The 27,143-nt window shown below is 34.7% G+C and overlaps 1 protein-coding gene across 1 annotated transcript in view; it reads left to right on the forward strand.

Annotated features, from left to right (window-relative positions):
- The first annotated feature begins 500 nt into the window (after nt 1-500).
- LOC149904384 (uncharacterized) overlaps nt 501-27,143 on the forward strand; it is a 36,926-nt gene continuing 10,283 nt past the window's right edge. The window contains exon 1 of the mRNA XM_090107235.1: nt 501-1,502. Coding sequence (XP_089963361.1) covers nt 677-1,502 — 826 coding nt within the window. The 5' untranslated portion in view covers nt 501-676. The remainder of the gene's footprint in view (nt 1,503-27,143) is intronic.

Here is a 27,143-nt window from a genome sequence, read left to right on the forward strand (position 1 = left end):
CCCTTTACACCGTATGATTTAAGTGAATATTTTCGAAGATATTACAGATTTAAAAATTGCAGGACGTAGCGTTTGCGGCCGCCCGGCTATGTATTTTATACCCGTGCGATGCCGGAGCGGGCCGCTATATTTTTATACCTATACAACGTTCACAATTTTTCTGTAGTGTATTTAGTATCAGCATTGCATCCGTGCGAAGCCGGGGCGGGTCGCTAGTATTAATATAATATGTATTAGGTTTAACATATTTCTACGGTTATCAGGAATATTACAATATATTTTCAGTTTTGAACGTAGGTATAACGTGTAACAATAATAAAGACCGAGGTAGGTACCTACCTAACTATGTTTTTTAAAACTCAACAGCTGATAATATTATAACCTAACCGTTTCGCGTTTATACCTGAACAGGTAAAGCAACAGGTCATTTCATAGACGGGACTACTAGCAAGCTTTGTAATAACTTCACTTGGAGTCGGCGACCGGTGCAACTTGCAATTAACAGCGCCGTCTGTCGAAACTCGAACGCGGGCAGTTTAGTTTTGATTCGACTGTGAAGGGGAGCGCACGCTTCTTTCTTGCGTAAACTCCGAACAAAACTTTCACGAGTGTTCGTAACACGATTTCGAGTTATGTGCGTGGACGCACGCTTCAATAACCCTCCTCGCAACGGTTTATGACAGTGCAAATGTCTCCCAGCTTAGAAGGGATCATGTTTAACAGGAACACGAACTTGTCAGCGCGCCGGCCGTTGCTCGCGGAACCGCAAAAGCCTATTGTCGTTCCACCTCGAGCACCGCCTCGCGATTATGGCCCACAAAGGCCTTATCCCGCACCGAGAACTTTAACGAATGAAAATTCATATGAAAATCGTATGGACTATTGGAAGCCTTCAAATGTCGAACTCGAAAGACGATTGCAAGAGAGTCGTGCTCGTGAAAAGGTCAGTTACTTTCAAGACAAAGTGACTCCACCGGAATTGAGTTTGGATCGCAGAGAAGCTGAACTAGTTTTCAGATTTGATCCTCAAGCCTCAGCCGAGTATTTAACAAACCAATATAGTGCGCCCGTAGTGCAGTATGCAAAGCCGTCGGTGCCAGCCAACGGGTTTACTAACCGTTTACCGGAGCGAGACGGTCCTTTTGTGTTCGGAGTTCATAGTCCAAGCCAATTCCCTATTTCGCGGCGGGATGATGACGACTACGATTATTCTGAAGTAGCGGAAGAAAACAATCGCGCTGTGATACGAGACGATGATTCTGGAGACTTGAATTGCTGTGATAAAATGAACGAGTGGACTGTCCGTGACAAAAAGGGTAAAAGGACTTTAAATCGGATGTTTCAAATTAAAGATAGACGGAAAGTGAAATGTGGTAAGAAGGAAAAGATAAAGTGTGTGTTAGTTGGTGATGGAGCTGTGGGAAAGAGCTCCTTGATAGCAGCATATGCTCAGGATACGTTCAGAGAAGAATATCAGCCAACGGCCTACGACACATTTAATGGTAAGTCTCAATACCAATTTATAAAACAAATATTCATAGAATAAATTCAATAACAAAGGCGAAACAAATTCTTATAACATGTATCATGTATGGCCCTGATTTGCCAAGATAAATATTGATTAGTGCACTCGAATAATTGTTTTTGGAACGATAACATCATTAGTAACGAGGAATTATTATCGGCTGGCGCCATTGTGTTGTATTTATCTAACAAAACGTCTTGTTAGTGAAATACATATTTATGTAGAACAAGAAATGTGTTAGAACAACAAATTTAAAGTGGTACGATCATCTGACCATATCAAACTACCTATATCTTCTATTTTAATTGTTTTTCAATTAATTCGAAAGCAATTAATTAAGCTATAAGAACATAAAGGTGGTTTTAAAACATCTGTCTTATCAATTATTAGAAACGGGTTTGAATTAGAAAAACCAAACAACAAAGTTAACCGTTTTACATCATACATTAGGTAGGTACGCAAATAATGTAACTATCAAACTGCCAATATACCTATTTAAGCAATTTAAATGTGTACACGGCAAAAAAAACTAATTATCAACCGGTGAGCGACAATGACGGAAGTCTGAATGACAAAAGAATATGCAGGAAAATTGTTTCAATAGACCTAACTTTAACGAGGTTGGTTACTCATCAAAAGCACAGATTAGAGAATAGTTACTTCGTAATCAAAAGTATTATTGTCAATTACGTTTCAGGAAATTGCTAAAGTTGGATCGATGATAATCATCTACATTGAGACTCCTGAAAATTATTTAAAAAATAAGTTTTTCCGCCAATTTCTCATAACACCACATAAAAAACACATAGGAAATTATCTATTAAGTAACTACCTATATTTACAATTAGTAAAATTTATAGTGGCATATGTTTACGTAACACGATAATAAACAGTTTTGTCATTAAGTACCTACGCAAGATGAACAATAGTTACTTGCTTCAGCTACAGCCACCAAAAAGCCATTCCCAACATTTATAATCAAAATATCAATCTAACACCTTCGCTTTCTATTTTAGTTTCTATTCGTCATTGTAAGTCGAGATATCTTTGTCATGAGGCTTCGTGATCGCGATAACTTATCAATCATGAAGCACTAGCAAACAAATATTATATTTCAAATTGAATTTAAGTAGTTTTCCGACGAATTTAGACTTACTTGAAGCAAGATAAGGAATTACAAAAGAAGGGTATTGCAGGTTTTGGGCCAGATATTTTGATAAAATATTATGTTTGTGTTAATAATTCATTATTCGCTTGAAATAAAGTTATAGTTTTCGTAAAAGGTTACTTTGTACATAATACGTCATTAATAAACTATTAATTATTTCATGACGATAAAAATATCATTAATGAGTCGTTAAATTAATATTACATTATGTTTTATGTATATATAAGCCATCATTAACTAGCATTGTCGCTAATATTAACAACAATTAACCGGATTCAATTCAATAGAAATATCTCAGAAAATAATGAATGAAATTATATTTTACCAGAAAGATTATTATCTATTTCTCTCTCACAATAATGGTCGCATTGTTGATAATGATTAGTGATAACAATATGACATTTTTAATATAAACCTGAAATATTTTCACATGTTAAACAGTGATGTATTTTATCACTTGCATAATGTTGCATCTGATAAATGGCGTTATAAATCTATGTCTACTTTGTTAAAAGTATGTAAATTGGCCATTATTTGTCCCCATAGTCCATTCCTTGAAGAACCTCGTGAATCTCGTATACGTCTGTGATTCATTCTCAAGATGACTGCTATGGTTATTAATATTGACGTGACCACTGTTATCGTTTCTTGTTTGTGTATGATTGCTGCAATTATTCGTAACAATTATTATTATTGATAAATGTCATTCTTATTGAATAACTTAATAAAATTAAACGATATCATTACTTCTATAAAATTTTTATTTGAGTACAAATTATTTATGAGATTAATCCTAATAAAATCGTGTTCTGAGAAAAATATGAATTTTAAGTAGTGCTAAATGTGTGTGTAATGATTTATGTTTTCAATAAAAATTCATCGCACACCATATACATAATCCTTTGTTTTAATTACAATTTTTTCATTGAATACGTAGACCTTATTCTGATCACGTTTGAAATAAAACGCGTTTGGAATATACCATTAGATAAGAATCCCAAAAAGCAGCATTAATGCATACTTACACGTGCACAGGTCAAAGCACCTATTTAATATGGATCTTCTATTCTAGACACCAATTAATGTAGCAGTCACTAAGATATGAATACAAACAAGTATGGCCGGATGCACGATCGGCATAGGATTCCATGCTCCGACTGCAGAATAAAGTCTGCCCCATTAAATGTTATGTTCCTATATGATATTCTATACAAAAGACATTGTCCTAAAAGAAGAATATATGCATCAAGAGTCAAGCCTATGGTCCACAATAGCTATTCAGAGATTTTCAAAATCTCTGTTTTTAAACAAACGCAGCATCAGTCTACGAAACCCATCTGTAAGCCGCTAACATTTTGAAACAAAAGGTGTTTATTAACGCTACAAAGGGCTCTTTATGGATCAGTAAATACCCGCAAGTGAATCCTTTTAACGGTGTTTGCTATTCAGTAGCCATACAGGTAGTCTATAGTTGGCGGGAAATGAAAGTGGCGCCAAAGATACAATATGACGATTGAACTTACAGAGGATTTAGCCATTAATTTGCACAGGATACTAGGAGAAATGAAATAACTTAAAAAAGTATGTGCAGGATTTATAGGAAAACAATTTGGCATGTGAAAATTATAGCAACTGCTGCTGATAGCTTAATTTTCATTTACCACTAATCACTATTATATAATACTAGCAAACCTGGCGAACTCCGTTTCGCCACCAGAGACACCTTTTCTTTGCTATAAACCTCACGGAGCCCGAGACCTTTCCAACGAATGCAAACCGTGGAAATCGGTTCGTGCGCTCTGGAGATATAGCATGGAAGGAAAACCCGACTTATTTTATATATTAGAAGATTGAGTACGGGAAGATTGAGACGATTACTGTACATTTTATGTGGAGAGCAAACAAAATTAACCCTGATGCTATAAAGGTTGCACACATGCACACAGCTTACATTGTTTAAAACGAGAAAGTCAGATTGCTTAAAAGAAAATTCGCAACATCGTTAACCATCCGATAGTCTAAGCACTGCATACAATGTACTCGTAAATATGCGTCGTAATAACTGTCAATGTTTTATTATTATCTCGTTTATTTCCTAGAGAACAGGCTTGTGCCCATGCTAATGTGAAAGCCGGGAACAATGTACTTTCGCTGTTGCATTTGCATGCAAATAATATAATTTTCACTTCCTTCACTTACAAGAAAAGACGGCAATATAATTTTAAATTCACGATTGCGTGCCCGACCATTATTCTTCGCAGGTACGTGATGTTAAAGGGTACTAGAACTACTCATGTAGCAACATACCTCGGAGATAAGAATGTTGTCATTACTAATATTGTAGTCATATTCATTAAAACACAATCTGTAGCAAATACTGACTATACCTAATAGTGTGATGATATTTTTTTGTGCGTAGCTCTTGGCTCGATCTTCTGTAAAAAAAATACTACGTGCTGGCTAGTCTTAAGCACAATAGAAAGAATAACAGGTAAATCTTTCTTTGAAACGTTATTCTATCAGGAATCAGTGATAAAGTATAACAGTGTAACAAAGGCGTGAAATTCATAATATATTTGGGTCAAGTATTAAATCAAGAGCAAGGAGCGTGCAACATGCATTGCATGCGCATACCTTGCATCACTGTACGTTAAAAAACTTGTTGCCATGCCGCGTTTTTACTAAGGCATTGGCCATTGACATGAAACCCTATAAAGCCCATTTTCAAAGTCGCAGGATGTTTGAGAGCTTGAGAATTTTTCCGTCACCATCAATGAAACTTTTATCATTTATGCCCACAATTAATTTAATATGGTTATTTAAGTTTGCTTCCTTTAACTATAACTTAATTTTGAACTGAGGTGAGTAAAATTAAACTCATTGTCACGTTAATTACATGAATTATGCATATCGTAACCAAACAGCGATTTGCGACTTTCTACCCTCTAATCCGTATTAACCAAATGATAGTTTCAACATCGCTCTATATCATTGATAACTCGTAAATAGGAATGTTGCAATTCGGGTCACAAATTAACGAGCCCGGAATTGTAATGAGATCATTCTCACTATTAATCCAGTTTCGTGATAATTAACGCTTGTTTAGATTTAAAGAATGAACGAATACATTTACAAAAAAACAATATACGTAATTAGTACTTGAGCAACTCATTTGATGCTTATAATCTTTTGTAAGCGTTCTATTATGGATACAACTTTTAAGAATAGGCGGCGTGCAATTATTTTTCTTTTGTTTGCTACGAATGCAATGATGATTTGAGATTTTGTTCTGGTTCTTTTGATATTTAATGCAATCTCGAATGCATAATTTACTATTAGAATAGTTAAATTAAATTTTGACATAATTTAGAAATCTCGGAGTCAACTATTTTATCAAATGGTCAATGACTGGAGACAAGATAAATTTATTCAACGACTTATTTATGAAGCAGATACTAAAAAGCAGATACAAAGTCTAACGTATTATATTACTTACTCTGAGTGGATATCTACACTTCTACACTAATATTATAAAGAGGAAAACTTTGTTTGTTTGTTTGTTTGATTGTAATGAATAGGCTCATAAATAAACTACTGGACCGATTTTAAAAATTCTTTCACCATTCGAAAGCTACATTATCCACGAGTAACATAGGCTAGGTTTTATCCCGAAAATCCCACGGGAACGGGAACTATGCGGGTTTTTCTTTGAAAACGCGGGCGAAGCCGCAGGCGGAAAGCTAGTTATATATATATACATATATTCTCTACACATGAGGGAAATATATTAAAATTTTATTTACATCTATGCAGTTAATCTTTGGGTGATCACTAGGCAAACATACGCGTCGCGAGGTTTGTTATTTGTCGAGGAAGAGTTATGATAAGATTTATGTTAACATCGCTCCCGGTGGTAATTTTAAGAAGGATGTATAAAGGAAGTTTTTGAGGACGGTTATGTAATATGTCGTTTCATTGTTGTTTACAGGTATATCACAGGTATCTTGGAACATGTCATATTTAATTTAGCACTTTAAAACGAATTTCAAATAACGCTATTTACATGTTTTGTATTTACTTTTAGGGTAAAATTCATCCATAAATTATACTGGGAATATAAGATACTTACACCAGGCTGCCCGCATACTCTGTTGCTAGCTGTGCCATAAAAAAGGAACATAATACATCTAGATAACATTGAAATACGAAGTTAAAAATAGATAAATATTATCACAAAAATCATCAAAGAATTGTATAGAAGATTTATTATAAAATGCTTATAGTGATACTATCTGAATTTCTATCTATTTGAAATCTGATAAACATATTTTTCCAGCTCAATAAACAACTATCTATACGGTGGAATGTTACCTACATAAAAGGTGTAGTTTCTTGTAATACGCTGATTCAGAATATAATTTTATCAAGAATCATCGATATCATTGCATATAATTCGCATGGCATCATTATTATTTACTTAAATACAAGATGATAAAATAACATTTTTAATATCTTTAGACTAGATATCACCATGTTTTCTGAAGTGTATCGAATTTCGAAATGCAATAATAAAAATCCAGTTAATTTTACTAGTGCATGAATGTCTTTTATTTTGGCTCAAATGCTTAAAAGAATTGCTATAAATGCCATCATTAACCAGGTGACATTAAAACTTGAACGCGTCGGTGGTTTGTAACCAGCTGGATAAGGCAGCTGCTCTTTGTCTACCTTCCACGAAAAAATAAAAAAAGCCTCCGGGCGATTACGTTTAGAATTGGAACCTTCGGGATCTATCCTTTTCTTTTTTATAGAAGCCATTATGACCGGCCTGTTTGATTCAGATGATGTTCAAAAAAGAAAAGTGAAACGCTACACGTAGGTACTGTAGCTCGGTCGTGGCATGTTAATTGCTTTTACGGTCGATAACATCGGATATCTTTTCTCTAATATTAAACAATTTTTTTCTCTTGTTACATAATCTTTGTAACTAGTAATTGATCTTAAGAATTACGTAAACTTTATAGCACAATACTAGTATATTAAGCGTGACTAGGTTTCAGTTAATCGATCGGATCATGTTCACAAGAGTACTAACCCGCTATCGCTTTGATTCTGAATCATAGAAAAAATATGTCGTTATGGATAACCTCTGCTTTGAAAGGTCCCTGCACTATGTAAATGAAAAAATTCTACCAGAAGTGTTTACAATTTATAGTAATTACTTACTAATTATTGTTCAAAATTGTTTTTTTTTTTTTTCATAGTTAACATAATTACTCCATTACCCGTTTCCAAAAGTTGTTTTGTGTCTGAAAACATAAAGCCCGGTCTTAATGACTACTGCACAATTCACAAAACAGGAATGCGGTCACGGGCCACTCTTACTTCGCCATACCGCTCAGATATTCAATCAATCGTGAATAGCGATTCAGCTGCTTTGTTCAAATATTTGTCGAAGAAATGCAAAGCCACGGTTTAGTATTACAAATATTTTTTAGGGATATTTCAGCCTTACGTTGCTAATAGCAACGATTGTGTTTTTGCTATCAGATTGTACTAAATGTTAGGTTGAAATGAAGTCAAATGCTATTTTTATTAAATACAACTTATGTATTTAATATCTCGTCGCATTAAGAAGTAATTTATGATTCATCACGTGCTAGACGAAGGAAGGGGTCACACTTTAGGGTAGAGATATCTATGGGACATACGATAAGAGAAAGCCAGTTGGAAAGAATTTATGGTTTTAACTTTTAAATATGGGGAGTTACGAAGTTATTACTAATAGTGAATGTGTGAAGTTTTAATGATAAGTACTTCGTAGAAAACATATTGTTATTTTTATGTTTTCTTAGCGATGCTGTGTATATTTTGCATTTAAATAAAAAAACTATGTTCTAAGGTTTGAGATTGTGATAAGTTATTATTATGGATCTTTATTAAGTATGTTTCTTTATAATCTGTTGGGTTGTACTAAAAAAACGCTCCAGTTAAATCTTTTGTTTAATTCTATCTTGGAAAAGATAAACCTAAACATTATTCATAATATGCGTTGTTGGTTAAATATATGTTGCATTAACAATATACAAGTATTTAAACCAGATAATCACTCGGATGAAAAATATTAATAAAAATGAGTTCTTTGTGCAATTCAGAAACATCTATCCATTCACATTATGAATATTAATTTTTCTCAACAATTTATTTAAATACATAAAACGAGAGAAAGTTTACTTCGCATCAGTAAACTTTAAATTTTAATGCTTTATATTCATAAACTCTACTCTTCTTTTTGAAATATATTATTTTAATTTTAGTAAAATTACAATTATTGTTCTAATATTATTTAATGAGTTTTTGAATTTCTCGTACATGGGACGAACAAACTTTTTACAGACTATTAGAGATATAGCACTCGGAATGCTATAATTACAAAAATTCTGACCTACCTAAGTACTGTAAATATTTTCTTTATGTAGGTACATACTACATACTGGCACAATATTAGCTTAAACCTATATGAATCATATTATGGACAAGATCGAGATAAAACAGGCCAGACAGCACTAAGAGCTTTCAAAACTAATAATTTATTCACAAAAATCTTATTCGATTCCCATGGGTTCAATGCTTGGATTTGTATTACATTATTCTATTATGTTGTTATGTTGCATAATAAAAATCATGCGGGCCCGTCCGTCTATACCGTTATCGTGCATTCATTACGAATAATAAATAGAATAATATTTACACTCCTTCCGCGTCTATGCTTCGCGGAGCGTTCTACATTTTACATTTTTGGCCACAGATTATTAAGTTTTATTAATAGCACTTGCACAGATTGCGTAAATCACTCTATTCGAATTACAAAATATGTAACTGTTATATAAATTCTTTAATCTATGATGTTACAATATCCGCTGGGAGAGCCCCGCCATAGATCAAAAGAAGTTTGAAACATGGCGAAACATTCATTCATATTTTGCCCACACGTAATTTACCTAGAGATTATTAGTCGAAAATACAAAGTCACCGTAGTTGCTCATTTGATTGCGCATATTAGAATAGGTTTCTTAGTTACTCTTTTTACATTGAATAGCTGTTACTAAGCGTGTCGTATAAGTAGCGAAGTTGAACCCTACCAGAGGAAACCAGTTTTATAACACGTGTTGGTCGGGATGAAGTCGTGAGTTTCATGTTATTGCATTTGTATCATACAATATTATTCTATAACGTTTGCTTGGTCTGCTATATTATATGAACATGGTATACGAAGTGTTTCTAAGCCATAATCCATAATCTATTAGAAATGAAATGATATCAAATTATTTTCATTCGGAAATTTTAAGAAGGTGCTTATTTTTAACGATTGAGAATTACCCATATTCGATTTTAGTTATAGATACTTAGATACTTATGCTCTTGCGGATTTTTCATGTTGCATGTGCCTATCATACTAATTAAAACATAAAAAGAAGAAAAGCTTTGTCTTTATGGACTACTTGGTTAAACATAGACTATCGACTGGAGTAATTTGTTAAACTCAACTCCCTTCTGTTCTCTTTGTCTGCAAATTATTTCAATACTCTACAGTCTACGTCATAGTACACGTATGAAATTCATATCAAATATGTTCATGATATGAAATTGATATTTTTGGTTTTATGGCATTCAAATGCTTTATAAATATAAATTTATAAAGAATAGAAAAAATTCGATCCGGAATGGCGCGAAAGGATGCGGGTTCGAGTCCCGCCTCGTGATCGAATTTTTTCTATTCTTTATAAATTTATATGTTCATGATATGTTTTGCTTACTTTGATTTGATGCATCATAACTCATAACGTTACATCAACGTTACGAAGCATGAGCTCCTCGTCCTCGATTGGCTCGATTGGTTCTTAAATTTCCAAAGAAAAACAGCAGACGAAACAAGATCTCTGGATGAAAGTTAATCAAAACCATTTCATTGAAATGAGGTCACACTCACGGCATTCGATACAGATTGCAAGGGGCACACGGGTTTAATGGGTTAAATTGCTTAATGCCGGGGTCCTGGGTTCACGCTTTATCTAATGAGGCTGGCTATTCTAACCGCATGTATACTGTATAGTCATTGAGGAGTTGCGAAAATGTTCTAAATATACCTAGGTATTGGAAGCGCGAATAAATGTTTAAATAAAATTGTAGTAAGTACCTCTCTACAACTAGTCCTATACATATAATTGAAACAAAATAAATAATAATTTTGTTATAAGTAACTATAAATTATATTAACAACAATTTCTTTAGTCCAATCCCATTTACGTTACGTTACCAAAAAGTTAAGTTTTAATTAATGAACTAACGATTAATAAATTAGTTATGCGTAAATCGTTAATTGTAGGTACTTTATTTATCTTTACAATTATTAGATGATAATTTTAATATATCAGTAAGTTATCTATAGCATTTCATACCTTCTCTTTTGCCTATCTGCGAAAGGTTTACTTTAAGGTTAGGTGACAGATAACAATGGAAATCATTTAACAGGTACCTATTTGACAGGACTATCTTAAGTCTAAACACACTTTCATATCAATATAGCTGCACCCAGAGAGAGTTGTTTTTTTATATACTTACTCATCCAATCTTAAAATAATTTGCGTCGGAGCACCTGTTATTAATAACCAAGCGATGAAAAGACCGGCTTTAAACTTAATTCATCAAGTTTTTATGGTGAAATGTATTGATCGTAGAAACATGCTTAACACACATAATGTAGCTGTCATAGCAATTTTCATTTATAGTTTATACAAGCTGTGGCTGTTGATATTATAAAATTGATTTGTAGTCCTTCCTTTCCTTGTAGAGCGGTTAATGTACACTGTCTACCTATAACTTTTTGAATCTGGAGTAATGCGGCAATTTCCTTAATTGTAGCATCATCACTACATAGTATAAAACAAAGTCGCTTTCCCTGTCCCTATGTCCCTATTTCCCTATGTCCCTTTGTACGCTTAAATCTTTGAAACTACGCAACGGATTTTGATGCGGTTTTTTTAATAGATAGAGTGATTCAAGAGGAAGGTTTATATGTATGTCGGCGCAACGACGATAAACGACTACCCTCAAACTACTAAATAATTATAACTAGCTAAAGTTTACTTTGATCTTTTTAAATAAGTGGTTGATTCATTAATCAACCACTAATGAAACAATTAAATTAACGAAATAATTAATGTTTGTTAAAACTGATGAAAATTCATTGTAAAAATTCGAGTGGCAACACTCAAACTAATTCTTGTGAGTCATGGTTCGCTTTAAATACGAGCGCCCGACGGCACAGAGCACATTCACTCGCCGGCCGTCGGAGCGTTCGGAGCTCTCTCTATAATTTCCAAGTAGACAAGTAGATTAAAAAGGCAGTAAAAATACCCACGGGCGTTCTACTTCGAGTATGAGCGCCGGCCCTGATGATGGTGACGTCAGAATTGCTGATGTCACTCTTTTAAAAATAGCCTTTGGGCCTTTCTTCCGTCATCAGAAGTTGGATAGAATTCAAGCTCTCTCTTTTTAAATTTTAAACGTTTACGTAGTTTTGTAACGGCATACTGGCGTTTGTGTTTTTTCGTGCGTTGTGTAAAGTAAAAGTTTGTTACGTGGATTATTGTAACGGGAGTGTAGTTCATCGAAGGAATTGTGTGTGTTATCTGAGCTGCGCCTCTCTTTGTGATAAGCATAAATCTACGAGAACCTCCGAGAAATCTACGAGAACCTCCGAGAAATCTACGAGAACCTTCGAGAATCTGCCTATATCACAAATGAGTAGGTGTTGATCACATGATACGCGAACGGACTGTCTCTGTCATGTGGAGTGTTCAGTATTCTGAAAGGTCAGTGTGGCCGAGGCAGTGTATTTTTGAAATCCTGAGATGAACTACCGTAGTGTTGTAATACGAGAAAAGGCGTACGAGGACGTACGATTGTCAATATGGCCGTGTTAGACTTAAAATCTACGAGAACCTTCGAGAACCTCCGAGAAATCTACGAGAACCTTCGAGACTCTCCGAGAACCTGTTACAAGACTGTCTGGTGCAGTCTGATACACAAATTCCTATAGCAGATTTCACTTGGTCGGTCCAGCGCATTGGTGACCTGCTTGGCATTGTTACAGACATTTACTACGAGGCTGGTGCAGAGCGCGCACCGCCTGTCAGTATGGCCGTGTCGGCGCAACGACGATAAACGACTACCCTCAAACTACTAAATAATTATAACTAGCTAAAGTTTACTTTGATCTTTTTAAATAAGTGGTTCAATTCATTAATCAACCACTAATGAAACAATTAAATTAACGAAATAATTAATGTTTGTTAAAACTGATGAAAATTCATTGTAAAAATTCGAGTGGCAACACTCAAACTAATTCTTGTGAGTCATGGTTCGCTTTAAATACGAGCGCCCGACGGCACAGAGCACATTCACTCGCCGGCCGTCGGAGCGTTCGGAGCTCTCTCTATAATTTCCAAGTAGACAAGTAGATTAAAAAGGCAGTAAAAATACCCACGGGCGTTCTACTTCGAGTATGAGCGCCTGCCCTGATGATGGTGACGTCAGAATTGCTGATGTCACTCTTTTAAAAATAGCCTTTGGGCCTTTCTTCCGTCATGTATAATAACATCCATTAAATAGTGGAGAAGTACTGTTATTTTTGAGGTTTCTAATGTGATGTCGTAAGAAATTACATTATTTCCGCTTACATTGCAAACGCAGGCTGAACCCTACGAGTTTTATCAAAATAATGTACTAGGTATTATACACATTGAAAAGGTCTACAGAAAAGTCCGCGATGGTATATGTCTATCTCTTATGGATAACCCACAATAACTTTTTTTTATCATTTACTTTTTACGAAAAATAATGGCTAATTTTCGATGCGATTTTAACCAATACAGCATTAATCCTTAACCAATTAAATACCTTGAATACATTGTTCATTTAATATAGATCTATATGGCCCTTTACACCGTATGATTTAAGTGAATATTTTCGAAGATATTACAGATTTAAAAATTGCGGGACGTAGCGTACCGGTACCGGCCGGCCGCCCGGCTATCTATTGCACGCCTCATAAGCGAAGCGTTGAGGTGGGTACTACTGTCACTTCGCGCAAAACATCTGATTTTTCAAACTTAAAATGTCTTTATGTATCATACATTGCACTTGTAAGATAATACATACACACACATATTAAGAAAAAACACTATTTTTAACGTTCATGATATTTTTGATGTCATTTTTGTTATTTAAACTAGTTAAAAAACAGTTTAAAAAAGTTCTGTCTTGGACGTCCGTGTGTCTGTATGTGCGGATCCTTTTTCTTGTTAACACGATAGCGACCGAAATACTTTACTAATCGAGTCTTTTTTTTTCTCTTACGCTTGAGTATGCTCAGGAATAGAACCCTTTCATTTTTCAGGGTCTGATTCGATGTGGTTTAATTGTTATTAAATAAACAAAAATAATAATTAATAAATATTTATTTAAAAAAAATTATGAGGCGTGCACTTTTGGATTTTCCAAATTATTTTAATTTTATACCCGTGCGAAGCCGGAGCGGGCCGCTATGTTTTTATATACAACGTTCACAGTTTTTCTGTAGTGTATTTAGTATCAGCATTGCACCCGTGCGAAGCCGGGGCGGGTCGCTAGTAGTAGATAAACCATGAATATAAAATGTAAACAAAAATAAAATAGTGACTGATTGACCCATTTCTGAGAAAATCAAAACATCGTAATTAAATAAAAGCATTATACTAATGGTTGTTTAATTTTAAGAGCGTAAAATACTCAGAACAGATTAACTAAATATTTTCTTCACCTTTCAATAGGCGAGTGAGTTGGAAGTAGTTTAGAATTAGCGGTGTGTTTGGCAAGTGGATATATATTTATAACGGTTTACATATTCGTTGCATGTACATGAAATTTTCTGAAACTGAAATATTTATTAAGTTGTTTATTTATTTTTTCTATTTTTTACGATATTACTCAGCAATTTCAAAAGCATCAAATACTGTAGAGTGTAGACTGTAGACAATAAAAATAATACCTTAATTGATAATTCTATAGATAAGTAGGTAGATACATAATAGGTATTTAGATTATAAAAGTACCCGCAATTATTTCTACATAACTGAAGAAAGATTCATTAGCCTGTATTCTATTGAAGAAAAGAGAAAATACTTTAAATGTTAATGTAAAAATAATCACCGACCAGTTTTGTGTGCACAGAAACAAGTTGTGCACCAATGACACAGAATACATAATAGTAGCTAAACGCTACAGAACGGACACTCTCCGCCTCCCGCCAAAATTAAACTTACCTCACCCCCGCGCGATCAGACATAAAATGGGCCATATTTTTCTGCAAGGACGATACGCAACGAAGATTGACAACATTAATCAAATTGACTTAAAGTAATTTTATTATTTTGGATTTGTGATTATCGTTTTTCGTAGAAAATGGTTAAATATTGTGCTGTTTACGGATGTATTTCATCAGAAAAACGCGAATTTTTTTTACGCTACTCACAAAATGTGCCAACCATAAAGCGTTAACACACACATTTGCAGTCTCTACAGTGTGACTGTCAAAACAATCATTTTGTATGGAGTGTCCGGGGTGTGCCAATGATTCAAAATGCTCTTAAATTAGAGACCCACGCACGATACACGCTGCGGTCGGAAATTTATTATTCCTTAAACTGTTAAGAATAATGTTTATGTAATGGAATTGTTACTTAAGCATGTCATAGAGATTTAAACGTTAAAATATCAATTTGTCTCGCTGTTTTATTAAATTAGCCCGAAAGTGTGGGACTTTATGTCCTTTTGAAAAACATTTTCGTCCTTTTTTATTGATTCATTTGAACGATAAAAATTACTAAGTATGTAGAAGACTAGGTATTCATAGGTACTTAGTTATAATATAAAAAAGAAGCAACATTTTGATGAATTTTACTAATGATCATCCTATATGGATTTCCGTCCGTAGCGGTGCGATAGCGGAAATGTTTTGCCCTTCAAAATAAATCATAATGTTTAATAGGAAGTTATAAATTACGTGAATAAAATTGTCTACATTTCAAAATGATCATGTTTTACAACCAACATAACTAGTTCGAGTGTATTATGAGTGTACTATGAAATCGGTCCGTAGCAAAATTAACTCGTGTTTATTTTGGTGACAACATCTTGCGGTTTCTTTGTTTGACTCATTTCTCATTACCCTAAGCAAGCTGGGCCGTTTTGGTTGAAAATAAAAACATAAACCATGGCGCCAATTCCAGTGTCAATGTTATATTTGGCGTGAATAACTAAACAATTCGTTTCTTAGAATTTATCTGTATAATATAACAAACAGTTATTATGAATGAAATGTTTGTCTATAAGTACTTATCTGGGAACAATATTTAAACTATTGCAAAACAAATTAAAACCATTATTTATTTCATATATTTTTTATGAATTGTATACGGACAAACTTTATCAATTTTTTATCATTTTTTAGGGTTCCGTACAATAATAGTTTTACCTATGTAAAACGGAACACTATTGTTGTCTGCTGAGACCTCGCTATTTGGATGTCTGTCTGTCTGACAGTTCGTCTAGGCTGTATCTCATGAATCGTGATAGTAATAGGCAGTGGAAATTTTCGGTACTAAATATTAATAATAGAAGTAGATACAAATACAACAATAACTTGATAATAATGAATTTGATTCCACGTAACACCTACAGTAGGTAGGTATGTCCTACTTATTATAACATTACATTTGTATAAAAAATTGATAATAATTGGTTACAATTGGGCACATGTCTAATTATTACAAGGTTTAGGAAAGTTCTGGAAGAATGTACCTATATCGCAGTTATCTAACCCGACGATATCCTATCGGTGTGATAGCGATCTGTTAATAGTTATCTCATGACTCTCGGTAGTCGGTGGATATTATTGGCAATTTAAGTTAACGTAGGTAATATTATAATAAATCAATGAAAAGTTTTTGTACTAAGTTTTTATATTAAATGTTGTACATAAGATATGATGCGATAATTTTCAAAATATTTTTTATAATCGCCATTCACCTGATAAGTTTCAGATTTCGTAATCGATCGCGATTACATTCCTAACACGAATGATTATTCCTACCACATCGATACAACAATATCGCTTACATGCCATATAAACATTGATGATTGATAGTCACTATCAAATTGAAATAATAAAATAATCGAAACGTGTTGGTGGTCACGTGGGGGACGTCAAAACAATGGTTAATAATCTGTGTTAATAATTAATTAAGAATGATATTAGCGGTATGATAACTATAACTAATGCGTCTAGATTTATATTCGTATCGTATGAACTATGTAATTGACGATATTATATGTATAAATATGTATATTTAACCTAACGAATATTTTCACCGCGATCGTCTTAGATTTTATATGAGAATTCCAATTATTTTACCTAAAAAAATCGTGTACCTACGTCACAGAGTCTTCATAATATTGATATACGTAAGTCCTGATTTATAAATTAAACCAAATCAAAAGCTGAGACAGGAAATCAGTTTCAGGAACCACATATAGGGAACTCATACATAAATATGTAGTTACTTTATTATTTTACTTAGGACCGAAATATTTTTTATGTTGTATAAATAAGTAATAAATAGCCTATTTTTATTTTCAAAGGAAAAATTACACTACGAGTATATAACAATCTTTTACAATTTACAATGCATAAAGTCTGTAAATTCTACGTCCGTATTTTACAATAAGATGACAAGTTACTACAAACTATGACAATAATATACTTTTGCTCACATTTAGGTATCACGACGTGTATCCGGATATTAATTCCTATTACAACATATCATTTCCGAGGACGAGAGCATTTACAACCAGTTTTATAAAATTACTTACAAGAAAACTCAATGAAATTTCAAGAGCCTTGATTGTTTTTATCGTTTAACAAAATTTCAACGGAAAGAGTAGGTACTCGGTTCCCATATTCGTATCATTATGTGTTTAATTTAATAATTCGTCACGTTATACGATGGCAAATTACTGGTAAATAACAGCTTTCGACATACGCAATTACTATCGACATATGCCTCTAAATTGTTATGTAATAACTAATATTACTCGGTTTGCATCAACAGTATTGTATTCTGTGTTGATTATAACTTTCACATTTAAAACAAAATGTAAACACAAAGCCATTAAATATCTCATTATTTAAACGTAAAACTTAAATGCTATTGATTTACGTCATTTGCTAACGAGTGTACACAATTTATAAACTGTAGCATAAAAAGCATAATGAATCGTTTTAATCCTTTATATCCTTAAGTGTAACACAAAAAGAGTGTGAAAGCGGTCTACTTATTATATAAGGAATTGGATGTGGAAGTTATTTTATTTCGAGTGGAAAAAGTCGACATTGAAATGTTGCTTTGGTTCACTAATTGGCCGCGGTTGATTGTAAATATACTGAGGTCCAGTTATTGCAGAAAAAATAACCTTTAAGCGTATTTGTAACGGAGTGTAAATGATAACTTGATACAGATTGCATCATTATTTAATCCGAAAGCAACTTGTCAAAGTGTCAGTTTAAGAATTTGGTAAGGTATGCCTTAATTTATTAATTAGTAACCTTAAACAGAATAAATGATCTATTGATGTTCTATTGTTTTGTTCCTCTCAATACTCTCCATGGTTGATAATTAGCTGTAGGTACTAGGTTGGTTACTAAAACCAACCCACGAATTCTTCCCCGGGGGCAGTGGTTATCATGCAATAATTTTGGATCTGTTTTTCGGAAAACTATGAACATTACTCAGATTACAAACATTTAATGCGTGTTTGCAATCTGAGTATTATGTTCAAATGTCAATAAAATTCATAAAAGACGAGGACTAAATACTTGGTACTATCATGATTATCTTCTGATAGGACTTTGTTCTAAATAATCTCCGCTATTCACTATTAACTATAGATATTTAAATCGATATCTTTCACTTACATCCGGACGATACGGAAATCAAGAAATATATGTGTCAGCAACAGTCAGCAATGATTCATAAACGTTAGTGTCGGTGATTACTATATTTAGAGGCGTATTTTTTAAGAAATCATCGCGTTGTGTGCACTGTGCACAGACAGACTAATGATGCATTTTGTAAGGTTACCACATTTAAATACGTTACTTCACATCTGGGCATCCCAATATTAATAACGTCTCTACCTACTTTCACTTGCTTCGAACATATGATTTCGAAATTTATTATGTCAAATCCCAGGATTCAAAATATACGTTATTACATAATAAACGTATAGTGGGCGGCAACTTTTTGCTTTATTTTCTCCATACTAAATAAGAAATACCTTACTGTAGAGTGTAGGTACCTAAGTAAAAAAAATGAAACAACAGTAATATCGTTATCTTAACAATATCTGCCTTAATAAAGTACGGAAATATACATTTCCATATACGTTTTACTACTCTTTGTCTTTGCATTGAATACATACTTTAAGAGCTTCACAGGAATCAGTGACTAATTAACGGCAAAAAGATTTAACCTTTCAGCGTGATCAATAAATGACAAGCTTTAACATATCCATTATCCATTCCTTTGGAATTATTAATAGAATATGAAATAAAAAAATCCATACCTTTTATTTTTCCGTAAAAGTAGATCGTCATTTTCATTCGTGGTCTTCATGAAAGAAGTTATTGGGAACAAATAAACGATTAGTACCTGAGGTATATAATATCCGTCCTTTTTACTAAATACTAACTATTGAGTACCGCTCACATGATCGCGAACTAATCATTGATAAGAAGGTAAGCTAGTATCACCAGCCTTGTCAATGAAACTGTATTATATAAGAGCATGAGAATTGAACCCTATCACACTTCTTTCACTACTGCGTTGTCAGGGTAAAAAGTTTTTAATGTCGATCTATTTTGTAGATCAAAAATCACCTCATTTGACTCCCTAGTTTCACGAATAGCGTATCTAAATTAATTATAAATACTTTTTCAATAAAAGAGCAATTCAATGTACAGTTCTACCACTATCATAATATTTTTATTCGTAGAAATACATTCAAAATTCAAATCCATGGTTTTTTTTCCTTGTACTGAGTGCGTGTGGTACGTTGCATTCAGAGATGTAAAGGCGGCAAGGAATGTACTCTGAAAAGTGGGTCAACCATGTTGCCATCATAAAAAAAGAATGCATTAGCGTGATTACTAATAGGCTTATTTTACTCGAAGCTGAAACAATGGAAGGGAACAAATAAGGAAAAATAATATAGGACTGCAATGAGTAACTCTTTAAAAATTAGAAGCAGTTTTTTATGTGGGCAGTTTATCAGTATGTGAAGCTAATGTTTTAATCTTTTTCGTCTGTTAATTTGCCAATATTTGTATAATTTATTCGCTACAATTTACTTTAATCGATAAAAGAATTTAATGCTATCTGGTTTCTTGAACCAAATTGCCTTTTGTTGATATTGCCGGAGGTGCGGCTTAGCACAATATTAAAAATGGGTGATACATTTCTTATGATAGATAATGACTACATCGTTTCGATTGACATGAGCTGTATCTTATCACAACACAAGGTTATAACGATAAAAACGCATTCAGTAACAATACAGTATCCATATTTCCTATACTTGCCCTTATTTTAACTCTACAGTTTTATTACGAACACATTCTGATATATTTCCGTATATTTAACACGTAAATGTTTAAAATATGTATATTTACTGGTTATGTAGGCTGATTTTTTTTACGTTTAATACAGAATTTTAATTAAAAAGGAGTATAATAACGCGGGAGATCTTGACAGTCTAATATAGCCACAATTTGTATCGTAATACATTATTACGTAAGCAAAAGGCAAGCGCGGATCCAGGGGGGGGGTCACGGGGTCATGACCCCCCCCCTGGGCTAGGTCCACGACCTAAGTGGACCACTAATTTAATATTAACTTTTTTAAATTAACAAATTAATACTGTTCAATATGATGTTTTTATTGAATTTTGAGACATAAAAGTAATACACAAACGGTAACGGAAGAGAATATAACAAAAATTATAGAAAAAGTTTATTAGGGTCGACCTGTGGTCGTAATTTAAGGACAAATAACAGGTTTTTCGATTTAAAAAAAACTATAACTGCGGAATAAAGTGTAATGGTAAAGTTGTATGTAATTAATTTTTTTTCTACAACTTTTGCTGTTACGCTTTTCACACAAAACCTCAAATATCGAAATATCCCAGTTCGTGGATAAGACATAAAATAGCAATTTTTTCGCACGCCTCATAAGCGAAGCGTTGAGGTGGGTACTACTGTCACTTCGCGCAAAACATCTGATTTTTCAAACTTATTTTCAAATGAACACTATAAAATACAGTCAAATTACAACAAAAAATCGGCCAAGTGCGCGTCGGACTCGCGCACCGAGGACTCCGAGCAAACATATGTTTTCATTATGTTGTATCTTACAATTTTGTTTAAAGGATTTTTTTCTTTATCTGCGTTTGTAAGTGCTTAAGTCGTTGCAAGTAACCAAATTTCAAAACTGTGTTCACGGGAAGTACCTTGTAGGTTTTGATTGATGATTCCCTTGCAAGTATAGTTGCGAATTACAGAATATGCGGCTCTAATTGCTTTTTCTTCAGATTGCGTTGACATAGAATTTGAATTAAATAACAGATTTAAGTTATTATAGACCTGAGTTCTGATGTGAATATCAATTAAATACATGTAGACGTTCATGAGTAAAGGGATTGTGTGTAAAATTATTTAAAAATATATTTTTATTTAATTTAATTAAATAATTAGGGTTTTCGCAGTTATTACTACATCTGTGCTATAACACGATACTTTTTACTCAATTTCAAGACTGTGTTTACGGGACAGGGTGCTCCCTGCAGGTATTGATTCCCTTGCTAATGTCGAAATCCTACGGTCTAGGTCCCTTGATGCTGTGAAAAATTCAAACGTTTTAGCCAACGAAATCAAAAGATGCAGCTGTAATTGCTGAAAATTTTCGACACTCCCAAGAAATCAAAACCTACAGGGTAGTTCCCGAGTACACAGAGTCATGAAATTTAGTACAATCAAACGTCTTATAACGCAGACTAGCTTACCGCCCGCGGCTTCGCCCGCTTTCTCTAAAACCTTATAAATTATATAAGTACTATTCCTCTTGAATCACTCTATCTTTAAAAAAACTGCATCGAAATTCGTTGCGCGTTTAAAAGATTTAATCATACATAGGGACATAGGCACAGAGACAACGACTTTGTTTACTAATTGCGAAAAGCATGAATTTTTCCTGAGATTATAATAGGTATAAAAAAATATTTAAAAAATTTTTTAACTTACAACCTTAAGTTACTCATGAACGCTGACATGTATTAACTCGATATTCGTACCAAAAACTCAAGTCTAAAATACCTTTACACTATAATAAAATCAAACTTCTATGTCAACGAATCAGAAGATACAGCCGTAAATGCCGAAAAATTTCGCAAATTTCGACATTCGCAAGGGAATCAAAACTCAAAACCTACAGGGTACTTTCCGTAAACTCAGAATCTTGAAATTCGGTACAAAGCAACATCTTATAGTACAGATACAGGAATAATTGCAAAAAAAATATATTTTTCAAGTTTGTCTGCCTGTGAAGACCCTTTTTCTCAGGAACGCGTGGAGGTATCAATCTGAAATTCATACCGAATACTCAAATCTACGGTTCCTTATAGCTGTGAAAAAATCAAACTTATAAGCCAACGCAATGAAAAGATACAGCCATTTATGCCGTAAATTATCGCAAATTTCGACATTATCGCAAGGGAATCAAAATCTATAGGTATTGTACTACTTCCTGTGAACACAGAGTTCTGAAATTTGGTTAAAAGCAATGTCAGCACAGATGGAGGAAAAATTGCTAAAACATACATTTCATGCTCATCAACATTCGCAAGTGTTGCCAGGAATCAAAACCTACAGGGTACTTCCCGTGAACACAGAATCTTGATATTTAATCTTTATTTAATAGAAACTTACGTCTTATAGCACAGATAAAGGAAAAATCGCAAAAAGCATTAATTAAATATTAAAACATATAAAAATGTTTGTACTGAACTCTTGGTTCGCCAATCTGACTCGCACTTGACCATTTTTTTTAAATCTACGTATCAATTAAATTACCAAAATATAGCTTTTGAAAATTGACCACGTCTATGTGACCCCCCCCTGGCACTAAAGCTGGATCCGCCCTTGGCAAAAGGCTACTGCGTGTCCTTATTTTTCTCATAACTCTTAACTATTCCTAGCCTCATCTTTATTTTTAAAGATATCTAATAAAATGAACAACCATTACATACATACATAAATAGAGGAAATGTAAGTAATGTAAAAATATTTTCAAATCAGAAGGCAAGCTAAACCTGGTTCCTGTTTTTTGCTCTTTTAATATATTAAAATATGGGGTATACCCCGTATACCCCACGCTGAAGTATTATACTAATGCATTTATAGTCTATTGTCTCGTATTCGTACAAAATTATAGAGTATCGAGGTTGGAGCAGACAGTCCATATTGGGAATATTTGTTTGCACGATTATCACGGAGGTATCAACTCTCATAAGTTGGTTGAGTGGTTTATTATCATCAATATGCTACATTTTAATGCTTTTTTATCATTCATTTTATCTTTTAATAGACTGTAATATATATTTAATTAACTGGATTCTTCTATAATTGTTGACGTTCAAATTAAAATATAAAAAACCAGTGTTGCAAGAAAAGTTAGTATCGAGTCCCGCCGATAGCACCTGTGTTTGTCCAAATTGGAAAGTATAATGACCACAGGTGACACAAGTCTCGAGACAGGTGCGAGATACCAGTCGATTATTTAGCTAAAGTGGGTACTGTGAAGCTGTACGACTTTAATAGTCTTTAGTTATATGTATATATTCTTATAAATGCTCCGTGGGTTGAAATCAACAACACAATTAATAACTTCGTTAATTAAAGGAAACGGAAGGAAAAAAGAAATGTATAAAAAATGTGGATCACATTGAGATATAATTTTAAGAAAATTTACTTTATAAAATTTTGTTGTTGACTTAAAAATGGTAGAAATACCTGCTGGAGAGACTAAGTAGAATATAAATTCATTCAAAGAGAATAAAGACTCCATAGACGGGAGCAGAATAGCATCATGAGCTTTATGATTTATGCTACGCTTGTGTGTGTTTATCAATGAGCCAACAATAACCAGTAATGTTCCCATCATTTCTGCATTTCTTTTTCACGTTCTAGAATCAGTCGCAAGTCAAAAAAGCTGGATAACTTGTGCGCGTATACAAGTTTGTACCTATTTGTGTTATTTTTTTATGCGTTGACTCAACAAACAAGGCCATAAAGAGGAACTAATCCATCGATAATTGTTATGGAAGTGGATTGGAGCTCCGTAGAAGGATCGCCGTCGTTGGTGGTAATTATGACTTATTGCTAGTAGGTAGATAGTCCTAGGGCTGTCAAACATATAACAACGCTTCTCTAGTTGGTATACACGGTTCGTATCGTGATATAGATAAATTTCTAAACATATACCTACTACAAAACTTAAAATGGTTTGTACCTATATCAATTTTTTATAATCTTTGCGATTGCAAGAATTGTGTTTAGTTTCTTATCGTCTGGCCAAAACTATGACATCAATGGTGATAAAATCTATATTTTTTACACCTATAGATAACAGAACAGCAATATTACTCCGAACCGCGAATGTTTTCCAAATGGGCAGGTATGAAAATTCAAAGAATGTGTGTATGTCGCCGGGATGTCAAGACAAAGAAATGATTACGGTGGTTGTGTCTTTGAATATCAGAGCCTTATTTGCGCCCTCTCAGAGTAATCTTTAGCACAGTCTTGCAAACTAACACCTCAGACGTTGCATTTCGCAAAAAAACCTCTAAAATACTCCTTTTTTTTGTGTACTTTCCAAAACATGGCGTTGGTGTAAAATAATACCTGTTGGATAAGGTTATAATTTATAAATGATCCAAAACTGTTTATTTTACCATAGTATTTATCTTCATTTTATGTTTATTAAGCAACCCTATTCATAAATATCTATAATCACCTTGTCAGTCAATATAGTAAAAAATGGTCGGTGGAACTCACTGTCTTGTCTGCAGTCTGTACCACGCATTATCGGAACTCCTTTGTGAGTAATAATTACACTTGATTTAAGATGTAGCCAACACGACCTAGTCATTACATAACTTTTTAACTTTACGAATTAAAGATATAAACTACATTACATTACCTTTATAATATGTATAAGAACACCAGAAAGTCCTAATGACTTTGTCATTATTTTTTTTGTGTGTTATGTACGAAAAAAAGGGGCAAACATTTCAGTGTTTTTTTTTGTATGCTGGACAGAAATTCAAATTCAAATAATTCAAGCTGCAATAATTTTAAGGTAATGCACTATCTAGACTTCCCGTAACCCATATAATTTTTACATTTATGGTAGAGTTACCTGCCGATTTTTATGGTTTCTCTTGGTCAGTAACCACAAGGTCTGCGCCTTCTTATTGTCTATGGTCCAAATTTAACCTCTATGGAGCTCAGGTGTTTATCGTCGTAAAAATATAATTCATAAAAAAAATAAAAAGAGTTTATGGTTATTTTTTAAATTGTAGAGAACAAAATAAAATGCACTATTAACCTTTTAATTTTGTAAAAAGGGCATGCAAGTATAGCAGGATCTCGTATCGATGCCGAGCCCTTGTCACCAACGACGGCCACCGAAGTAAAATCACTCATCAAGTCACTTGCCAATAGGAAGTCCCCAGGCGGAGACTCTATTCCCAATAGAGCTCTAAAAAGCCTGCCGCCCGCCCTTATCGCTCTCCTAGTAGCCACCTTTAATTGTCTCCTGGCCAATTGTACCTTCCCCGCTAAGTGGAAGGAAGCAATTGTGATCGGGATCCACAAACCGGGCAAACCCCGGAACGTGGCATCTAGTTACCGTCCCATCAGTCTCCTCAGCTCTCTGGGGAAAATCTATGAGAGAATCATCTCAAAACGCCTCTGGGACGCAGTCATTGCCAAAAAACTGCTCCCGGACGAACAATTCGGCTTTAGGCGAGCTCACTCATGTCCTCACCAAGTACACCGCATCACGGAGTACATTCTCGCGGGCCTCACCCGCCTCACACCCCACAGAACGGGAGCGGTCTTCTTTGACGTAGCGAAGGCGTTCGACAAGGTCTGGCACAACGGTTTGATTTACAAACTGTACACTCTCGGCGTGCCAGACAGTCTCGTGTTCATCATACGAGACTACTTGTCTAACCGGTCCTTCCGCTACAGACTAGACGGCACGCTCTCGTCTTCACGTCCCATCCAGGCCGGAGTCCCTCAGGGCTCCGTCTTGTCGCCCCTCCTATTCGCGCTATACACTAGCGACATCCCAAAGCACGATAAAGTGCAACTATCCCTCTTCGCGGACGACACGGCACTCTACGTGTCGAGTCCACACCGCAAAAGAATAACTCCACTCCTACAATCCGCGACCGATGCACTAGGCAAATGGTTTCGCAAATGGGGTATCACTGTGAACCCCGACAAGAGCGCCGCCGTGCTCTTCAGGCGCGGCGGCCCCGAGGCCATAGATAGTGTCAAACTCTATGGCCAAGTCATTCCGTGGCAAAAGCACACCAAATTCTTAGGCGTCACTCTAGACGCACACATGTCATTTAAAGCCCACATTAAGGCAGTCCGTAAGAAAGCCAGCTATGTTCTTAGCCGGCTCTATTACCTTATAAACAGTCGCAGTAAAATGTCCCTTAGACATAAGGTGACACTTTACAAAACGGTGGTCCGTCCAATCCTCACTTATAGTAGTGTAGTTTTCGCGCATTGCGCCCCCAGCTCCATACACAAGCTCCAGACGATTCAGTCGCGGTTCATGAGAACGGCGACTGGAGCGCCCTGGTTCGTGCGTAACGTGGACCTACATAGGGACCTAGAACTCCCCACCATAGCCCAATGGATGAAGCAAGCGTCTAAGCGCTACTTCGACAAGGCTAAAAACCACCCCAACCCATTGGTGACAAAGGCCATCGCATACGTCGCGAATCCCGATCCCACTCGTCGTCGCAGGCGGCCGAGACACGTCTTGGACGACTCCGACGACGACATTACCAAAGCCAACGCACGGCTAGACTCGGCGATTGAAGCCCAACGTCGAACCAACCGCGACACCGCACACACCACAGCAGAAAGCGTACACCGTCTTCGCCGGCGAAGACGAGGTCCCTTGTTCCGCGTTCCCGCGCCCACCCGGGTGAGCG

The sequence above is a fragment of the Colias eurytheme genome, chromosome 11 (genome assembly GCF_061535395.1).
Source record: "Colias eurytheme isolate Ceu_HAF_F1 chromosome 11, ilColEury1 Martin Lab GWU primary, whole genome shotgun sequence".
In the NCBI taxonomy this organism is placed as follows: Eukaryota; Metazoa; Arthropoda; class Insecta; order Lepidoptera; family Pieridae; genus Colias; species Colias eurytheme.